General features: G+C 29.5%; 2 protein-coding genes across 2 annotated transcripts; both read right to left on the bottom strand.

The window, feature by feature from the left end:
* Positions 1-888: 888 nt before the first annotated feature.
* On the bottom strand, positions 889-2372 carry LOC137811950 (uncharacterized). The gene has a single exon (XM_068613813.2). It carries the CDS (start codon positions 2299-2301, stop codon positions 1171-1173), a length of 1131 nt encoding a protein of 376 aa, XP_068469914.2. The 5' UTR covers positions 2302-2372; the 3' UTR covers positions 889-1170.
* Positions 2373-6986: 4614 nt separating this feature from the next.
* On the bottom strand, positions 6987-8320 carry LOC137809758 (uncharacterized). The gene is made up of 2 exons (XM_068610841.2): positions 7744-8320; positions 6987-7243 (listed from the first exon to the last, which is right to left on the bottom strand). The coding sequence occupies exons 1-2, from the start codon at positions 8207-8209 to the stop codon at positions 7191-7193; spliced, it is 519 nt and encodes a 172-aa protein (XP_068466942.1). The 5' UTR covers positions 8210-8320; the 3' UTR covers positions 6987-7190.
* Positions 8321-10019: the final 1699 nt, after the last annotated feature.

The following is a 10019-nucleotide window of genomic DNA, read 5'->3' on the forward strand; positions in this document are numbered from 1 at the left end:
TAAAATATCGGGACCTCTGTTAAGAAAAAATGGATAAGGTTATAGATCTTAACAAATTTTCAGAAGTTTATTTTATCAGTTACAATCAAACTGTGAGAGTCTACTTAGAGACTTCTGTGAGCTTCTTAAACCAGATTTGTTGACTTGCAATAATTTACTTTGTATGAAAAATAATATTTCAATAATACAAGTAATTAAAGTACTTAAAAACAAAAATCTATAATACAGGAGGTGCACTCCCAAATTCCCAATGTTCTCTTGACTAAGAAAACCCTAAACCCAAACAGAACAAACAGATGACCACCACACGACAAGACCACAACAAACGGAGATCGCAGAGGATGACACACCACCATGATCGAAACAGAGACGATGACGATCGGAACAGAAACGCGAGAAGACTATGAAAGAGATAACGAGACACCATGATCGCAACAACACACCACAATCGGAATAAAGACGCACCACCACGAAGAATGCAAACGCACCCTAACGAGCAAGTTGAGTGTTTCTGATTTTGGGTTCAGAAATGGGTCATTTTGGATTTAAAGAAAAAGCCATCTGAACTCGGCAACTCGGTTGCAAACTTGCGAATTCAACCGAGTTTGCTCTAAAAACAAGTTCGCTTCTGAATCAACTCGTCCAAGTGAATGGGAACGTAAACTCAGACAGTTAATTAACTCGCGAGTTGATAACCATGTTACACACCACGTTACTTAAAAGAATATTACACATTACCGAAACTAAACTCACATAGGCGGTTGCCAGGGGATATCGTTCTTAAAATCTTCTTCAATGCCCTTGCTTAGAACCGAATCTATATTTCTATACAGCATAAAGGATGCCCAAGATAAAAGCAGGAAGACCAAACTCCAACAGATCCACGTATAAGTACATATGTGCATGCAGGTATGCATTCCATATTAAAATTGCTAAAAATGTAAATTCACATAAGAAAATTTCATGCAGGTGGAAAGTTTAAGGGCTAATGTCTCTAACTAATATATAGAACCAGTGCAATCAGACAGCGCAAGCCATTTTGAAGAAATCGGTTACTAAGCTCACAATGCCAAACAAAAAGCACTCTTGGCAACTTCTCAATCACCGTTATGACAAAACTAATCAAATTGCAAGAACAACAATAAAGTGCAACTAAGAAGTAATATAACTCTACTCTTCAGCAGGCAAATTGAGCTTATAGCGACAGTACCTATTCGTTTTCCCTATCTCCCCAATCTCCTTCGCCTCTGAAATCATGCCCTCACTCACCAACTTATCCACCACGAGCTGCAGCAACGACGCGTCAACACGGCACCGGATATTGAAAATCTCCTTGCACATCTCAATTGCCGTCTTCAAATCACCCTTCTCACAAAGGAAGGGAACAAGGGTAGAGTAAGTGTTCTTATGAGGGTCATCATCAGAGTTTGCAATCTCACCAAACCACTTCTTAGCTTCATCCAAATTACCCTCATTCACAAAACCTTTGATGACAGCATTGATGCAAAAGATGTTAGGCTTCACACCCACCTTCTCCATTTCCCTAAAGAGCTCAACAGCTTCAGCCGCTTTCTTCTCCCCAGCCAACCCCACCAACCTGGAACAGTAACTCCTCACATCAGGAGCAACATTCTTTGCACCCATTTGCCCCCACACCTTCTCACCATCCTCAAAACAACCCTTTGAGTACAACCCATCAAGCAAAGTGTTGAACGTGATGGAATCAGGGTCCACACCCTTCTCCTCCATCTCCTTAACCACTGACAATGCCGAATCAAAGGAACCCTTTTCGCAAAACGCCTTAATGAGAGTGTTGTACGACACCAAATCAGGCTCGATTGAGAGCTGAGTGGGGAGGGCCCTGAAAAGCTCTTCAACGACGTCGTACTTCTTGGAGTGGAGGTATGCGGCCAAGAGGGCATTGAGAGAGAGCACGCTGCGGTCGCATTTTCGCTGGGGCATTTCGTCGAACACCTTGCGCGCGTGTTTGGCCATGCCAGATTTACCATAAAGGGATATGAGGCGCGAAGAGAAACCCTCGTTGGAAATATCGGAGTACTGCTTTTGGTGTTCGAGGATGTCACGGACCCACCGGAAGCGCTTGGCACGGGCGAGGCGCCGCACTGTGTCCTCGTAGATGCCGGTTTTTTTGCGGAACCGGTCGATGTCGGAAGCTTTCTTGAACTTCTCCACTACGCTCTTTAACTTCACTTCCTTGTACAGATCCTCCGAGATGGACTTGATGCTAACGGTGGCAGGCTCTGTGGCGGTGCACAAAGCGCGGTGAAGAACGCGATACATTTTGTGATGTTCTTTTGTGTTCTGCTGCTGCGAAGCACAAGAGCTAAACAATGTCTCGTGCTCGTGCCACTGACATAATGGAGCCATTGCTTTTGCAAATGTTTTAAAGTTGGGCTTGGAGAACATTTGGCCCAAACATTTTGGACCATCTATTTTACATTTTTCCATGTGCACCACATAAAATGCTTGACCATATCTTCTTTATTTTATAATGGACTCACGAATATACATTCTCAAAATTCTATTACCAAATGAATGGGGTGTCCTAGAATTTTATGGGTAGTACATCCTCTATTTTAGCTCCCTATGATTGTGGACAATTAAAACAAAACTGGTTTTAAGGCTTTTTTATTCCTTACACCCATAATTTTTTTTGTGCTCATTGTAAATAGTAAACTAGTTAATATAATATAAATTTAAAAGATGTTTTAGATGACCTTTTAAAACTAAATAAGTTTTTTAATAAAAGTCTTGATTTATTTCTTGAAAAAAAAAATCATATATACAATTGGACTGCTAAAACGAGGCACTCCATTTGACCTAATTCACTTTGATTCACCTACTATATAGACTGATCTGATCTAATTAATTAAGAATAAAATAAAAAGATATTTTGTCTGGTCTAAACCGCTACAAATTGTTAGGTTAGACAGTCAAAATAATTAATTGTGTTGTAGCAAAGTCATTATGCATACCAAAAGTTAAAAAAAAAAATTATTGATTAATTAGATATTATTTAAAAAATTATAAAATTTATCCGTATTTATAGTAATTTTATTATTAATAAAATTTATAAACTAATTTCTAAATTGTTATCTAATTAACTATCAATAAATTTTTAGTTTTTATATCTAATTTAATTAAATATAGTAATTATTTAACTTTTGTCTAAAAAATTAATTTTTTAATGAGTTATAAAATAATATCTAACTTAATCAATCATTAATTATATTTTTTATAAATTAATTGTTATTTAATTATTATTTTTAGTCTTAAAGACTTTTCAAATGCTAATAAGAGTAATAAATTAAACAAAATTCTCTAATTTTGATATAAATATAAGTAGCACTAAACTAAGTTTACCTTATTTAGTAAAACGATCTTTAAAATACAATTAATTAAATTCATATTTTATTTTTAATAATCTGGGAACTCAATTATAAATAGAGGCAAAAACAAGTTAGGCTAGAAAAAACTTTTGATAGGCTTAAACTTAACATTCAACAAAAGATCAAAGCCTAATTTTAACTTATTTATTTGTCATAAATATTTTTGAAGGTGTGTATTTCTTTCCGTTAAGGTTTAACTTAACCTAGAGTATATTTGTTACAAACTTTTCAAAAGACTAGTAAATTTATTGTATCATTAACTTAGATAAACTCATTAATTATTATAATTTTATATTATTAAATTATATATATATATATATATATATATATATTTATATTTACAGGTGTTATGATAATAGTTTGACATCTCTTATAAGAATTGTAGTTAAAGACAATATAAAAACACTATCTTTTGATAATTTTTTGAAATGGACTTGAAGTCTTGTGCACTCAAGGAGTGTGTTACGTAAGTGGTTAAAGATCTTAATTTGGTTTGGACATGTTGGTTTAAGTGATAATGATATTGGAGAAGTTGTTAAGGATCTTGATCTTCAAGGATTTAATCTTAATCTTGATATTATAATTACAAGGTAATTTTTTAATATAAAAAACTAATTATAATATATTTAAAATATTTTTTATAAAAAATTATTTTATATAAAAAAGGTAAAATTAAAATTAGTTTTAGTTCCTAAGTTTTTATGGTGAGGTAGACAATGACTCATCACTAACAGGATGAATATTATAATATAGTTGATATTGGAACTCTGTTGTCATACTAAAAAAAAAATTAACATTGTTTATTATCAATAACTTATTTCAATCGTTCTCGTACTACAAACATCTTAAATCTTTAAAGTTTGAATCATGGACGAAAATCAATTTTACATTACTGCACAATATAAAAACATATTTAAACTTTAATTATTTATTTAAGAATATATTTTAAATAAAATATAAATTCATGTTTGATTACTTGGAACCTTCAACATGAGTTAACATGCTTTATTGTTAATGAAGGAAAACAAATACATGAATTTAATACATTATAATAAACTTAATAAACAATACTAATAACAATTATTATTGTTATAAAATATGATATTAAAATAGAGATATAATAGAGAATAAAATATTTTCATATAATTCTTTACCTAATAGATAGTTTTTATTGATATAAAATGTAACTAAAATGTTACTCCATATTAAAACTACTAAGAAATGAAAAATATAGAATATGAAAGATCAATGAACAAATACCACCATAAAAAAAAACTTCATGACACCACAAAATCATTTATTTATATTTATTTATGTTAGATATAAAAGGCTTAGAAAGCTTAAAACTAATCTTTTGAATTAAATAAAATTTTATAGAAGTTTAAATTTAACTTACTTTCTACAAAAATGTATGGTCTAACTTGACTATAATTTGTGAAAATAGATCATCCAACAAGTTTCATAGACCAACAAATAAAATTAAATTATGAAAATAAGTATTTTTACCCCATGTTGATCTTATTTTTTTTATTTTTTTTTATCAGCATGTATAAGACCACATGTTGGTCTTATACAACAAGCCATTTTGGTTGGTTTAAAAATATAGAAAAATAATGTACATAAAAATTAAATCAAATATTTTTTAAAACTTAAGTTATATATATGAACTTAATCTTAATTTTTAGATAAAATAATTCAATATGTAAAAATTAATACTTATATATGTCTTAATAAATTATTATTTTAAATAATAATAATAATAATAATTTAAAAGAGTAAGTTTCACCTAATCTAAAAATCATTAAATATTATTTTAGAGACAAAAAATTACTGGTATCTAAAATAATTTATATTATTAATGAAATTTATAAATTAGTTTAAATTGATATTTAATTAGTTACTAAGATTTTATCTATCAATTATTTTAGATTCTAAAATTGGTAGTTAAAACTTTGATAGCTAATTAGATACTAATTAACTAATTATCTTTACTAATTTAGAAAGTAATTTATAAATTTAGAAGCTAATTTATAAATTTAAAAATTAATTTAGATACCAATAATTTTTTAATTTATAAAATAACATATAATTTAATAATTATTTATTTTTTTAATTTTAAAATTAATTTTTATTTAATAATTTTATAGTAGTGTTAATTTAGAAACTACTTTCTTTTACTTAACTTAATTTGACTCATCTGCCGACTTAATTATAAGTAAATCTAAACTACTTTTATACCCTAATTAATAGTACTACACCAAAAATTCCATTCAATTACTTGAAATTCTATTTCTAAACATTTTTCTTTCTTTGATATGAAATTTTAGTGAAGGGAACTTTATTAAAAAAACTAAATGTGATTAAGGGTTAAACAAATTTGTAGTCCTGTAAAATGAATGTGTTTTATTCTTTTTAGTATTATATGATACTCATTAGTAATTTATTTATATGTTTAATGGAAAGTCAAGCGACTATTTCAAGTGGGTACATAGACGAATGTACATCAATAAGTGTTGAATGTATTTTATGATAATAATTCTATTGTATATAATATATTTAATGTACTTAATTATATTTGCAATGATAAAACCTTATAGATTTCTATTAGATTGTTTAAGTCTTAATAATATTTATTATTCTTCTTGTTATAAGTGGATGAAAACACACTCAGGAACCGCCGAAGCGTGAGGAATTCATTCAATAAATCAGGATCATCAACAATTACATATAATAGTTTTGACCTTTACTATAATTCAGTTCAACGAAGACTTTGAGTTTGCAATTAATAAAATTCATTAATCTAGTTTGAAGTAAATACGGTGATGAATTATAATTAACTATTTTAAACTTGGGATCGCTTAGAAATTCATATAGGTAGCGTTTTAATTATTACAAATAGAACTAGAATTCAATGTTATAAAATGAACTAAATAATTAACCATTTTTATTTTCTTCTCAGCCTAGCATTGGAACTGTTCATGTAGCAGAACAACATTCTCAAAAACCCAACCACCTCTTGCCCCCACAGTCTCAAGCAGCCTATGAAACGTTACTGGCTCACATTCTCCTGCTGCTCAAATGGAATCAAACATAACATATATATGAATTCCATTATAAATTCATATATATTTTTAAAATAAAAGAAAAAGGAGACACGAGGTTAAATCATAAAAAATGCTGAACAAAAAGGGTCAAAACATTTGCTTTTGGTTTGTTTACACACCAACTCCTACTTTTTTTCTAAAAAATGTTTGTGTAGTAGTTATGCCAAATAAAATATTAGTGAATAAATTATCTACTTTTGTTTGATAAAAAGAATGGATACAATCTTATGGTATAACTATATACTTTGTAAGAATTGACACATTTCTAAAATTCAACATTTTTAATAGAAGTAAAACAAAAATTGGTATAAGGCTTTTGAAAGAACACTTTATTATCAACTTGGTCGCGTGTGAATTAATTTTATCAATTTGCTGCGAATTAACATTTTAGTCCTTTTAACTAAACTAGAAGGAAACATTATAAATGTTGAAGTTTAAAAAATAAAATTATAAAATTAAAGGACCACGCACATACATAATTAGCAAATATTTTCATAGAATTGAATTGATTTCTGTTGTGCAAGGTAATATTGATGATTGTCATGTGATCTCGACTTCATGAACTTATTGGATGGCATTATAATTTTTGAGTTTGGACATTTCTTCACATAAATGGAAGACCAGAACCCAAATAAGAGAAAAGAGTAGCAGCCATCCTCAGCCAAACGCACCCTCGTCACTGATCTATAAATCCAACACCCTTCCTTCCACCAACCTTGAGCATAAGACCTGAACCCACATCCAATTTCAATGTCAAAACTCTTTTCTGATTGTACAAAATCCAATGATAAAGAGAAAAATTATTAACGATAACAGAATAACAATAATCATTATATACGACCTGTTTGTATACAAATTAGAAATGCTTGAGGGAAAAAAATATTTTTCTCTAATTTTGTATCAAATGATACTCATAAACACAGCCAAGCATCCTGAAAATTTATGTCTGGGATTAAACTTGCAAGCCTATTAATTCTCGGTTTATTGCAACTTATACATCAAAAACCAAAATAAACAAAAAATATTACATGGAACAGAATCAAATAGTGTTGGCCAATTTCTTTGTGATAGCATAACTAATATTTATTAACTCTTCCATTGTTGCGTACTGTCTCATATGACTGAAAAAACCATACAGTAATATCTGTAAAAACAGCAATGAACTCGACACAAACAAACCATAATGCATGAATGTAAAGAGAGAGAGAGAGAGAGAAAGATGGATGTACCCGAATGAGATCTACAAATTGGAGAATCTTCAAAGCGAGAGAGTGAAAGGTGTTTTAAGGCAAGACCGATATCAATAAGAATGAGTCCGGAGGAAGGATCAGTGACTATGATATCCTTGACAGGTAGCCATAGGAAAAGCTCTTGCCGAGACATCCCTTCGAACACCTTCAGTTGTCCGAAACTTAGGTTAGCCCTCACCACGCTGTCAAAGAACACCCTGGTCTCGTACTGAGCCAGACAGGGACGATCCAGGTGCACCTCCAACCGACCCGTTTGGTCCAAATCGTATGACCTCACACTCTGAGGGAAGAGCCCCGCCGGCAACCCATGCCTGTGGAGCACCTTGTGAAGATCAGATGAATTATCTTGTGCTGCTGTCCCGGTGAGAGGAAGAAGGATGATAATAAGAAGAAGAAAGAGGGGTGTGGGAATGGGAACAGCACAAGATCTGAGTGTCAGAGACATCGTGGTGACGATGATTGGGGACACTGCTTTTGGGGGTTTTAAGGTTTCATTTTGGAAGTTGGAATTGAAGAGGGATGTGATGTGATTGTGGGTATGCGGCAGAAAGGACAGAGAGAAGAGTTGTCATGATCTGAGTTGGCACGAAGGTGCGAGATGACAATAATAACCTTCCCTTGTATTGTGTGTGTGATTCATAGAAGAAGCCAATTTCTTTTACCAAGTCACAGTCCGATCGATCGATGCGCCTGGTCTGTCTTGCTTCACAACTATTAGTAAAACCAATGATTTTGAAAATGCAAAGCTGGAAAAGGAATAAAATAAAATTGGTTTGGTAATGACGATGGATTTAAAAGCTATATAATAACTGAGCTTCATGTATCATAAATATAACTCCAATACTTTAACGTGCTTCTGCCCTCTTCAGCGCTTATGGGGTCTAAAGATTTCTTAAATTGCACTTTTAAGTCTGCACCATTTCTAATCCACAATTTTAATGCTCTTATAATATTGAATTTTACTTCTCATTAAGTAACGTTGTGATACCTAATTTCAATCATATTTAGATTAAAGTGTATAATTTTATTCTTCTAAATATGGGTTTGCATTACAACCAAGAGGAAGAGATTAAATAATATAAAAGAGTGGTATGAAGTTTTAATGAGGGACATTTTCCTGGGAGAAAACCAACTGGAATCTTACTTATTATTCATTTCAAGATTTAAATTCATGGCTTTTATTTTATTTTATTTTCCTACCTAACATTAAATCATTTAATTTTTTAAAATAAGTTTCTATGTGAATAGTTTAAAATAAGTTAGAATTACTTTTTCTAAAAAATATTTTAAAAAAATTCTAAATATTAATCTATATATAAGTTAATTTTAATATATACAATTTATTTATTTCATTTTTTTTACTGGAAAGCAAAATCTTCATGTCAAATTAAATATATATCATTACAATAAAATCTATTATTACCAACACACAACATCCACGTGTAATTACACATCCTTTATGAAAAAAACATGAATGTAATTTATCAATGAAAGCTTTATTGATAGAATTTATCGACGACCACATATATATTAACAATTACCTTACTCTTCGATAAATATTGACAGATATACCATCGTATCGTTAGTCATTGCATATAAAAGTGTCCATTGTTAAAGCATGTAGGCCAATCTTATTTTTTATTTGTACGAATGAGTTCTTCTGTGGTTAATTAAATTAGTTCTTAATTAATTATTGACAAAAATATCTATAGGTAGATTGGTATATACATTTAAAGACAGAATAATTCTTAATAAATACTAAAAAATAAAAATTAATTTTTGAGAGAAAAAAAATTAATTACTATATTAACTTTAACTAAGTTAGATATTATTTTATAAATTAAAAAATTATTAATTTCTAAATTAATTTCTATTATTAATAAAAATTTGTAAACTAGTTTATAAATTGATATCTAAATTAACTACCAAGATTTTAACTACTAATTATTTTAAATTATAAATTATTTATTATAAAAATTAATTTAGAATATAAAATAGTTAAGTAACTAAAATTTTAATAGTTAATATTACATACTAATTTAGAAATTAGTTTACAAACTTTTATTAATAATAGAAATTATTTTAGATATTAATAATTTTTAATTTATATAGTATAGTAATTAATTATTTTTTTCTCTAAAATTAGTTATTATTTAATGATTCTTGTAATAAAATAAGATGTTAATTATGATTTAATTAATGACAGATTGATCTAACTAAAATAAAAGTTATTTTATTACAAAATTTAATGTAAT

The sequence above is a fragment of the Phaseolus vulgaris genome, chromosome 2, assembly GCF_051622355.1.
Source record: "Phaseolus vulgaris cultivar YP4 chromosome 2, ASM5162235v1, whole genome shotgun sequence".
NCBI classification, from domain to species: domain Eukaryota; kingdom Viridiplantae; phylum Streptophyta; class Magnoliopsida; order Fabales; family Fabaceae; genus Phaseolus; species Phaseolus vulgaris.

Excerpts from the sequence above, each read along its gene's own strand:
- LOC137811950 (XM_068613813.2), bottom strand. The coding sequence starts at position 2,301 with ATGTATCGCGTTCTTCACCGCGCTTTGTGCACCGCCACAGAGCCTGCC.
- LOC137809758 (XM_068610841.2), bottom strand. The coding sequence starts at position 8,209 with ATGTCTCTGACACTCAGATCTTGTGCTGTTCCCATTCCCACACCCCTC. Across the intron at positions 7,244-7,743 it reads AATTTGTAGATCTCATTCGG|GTCTTATGCTCAAGGTTGGT; the intron begins GTACATCCATCT and ends ATGTGGGTTCAG.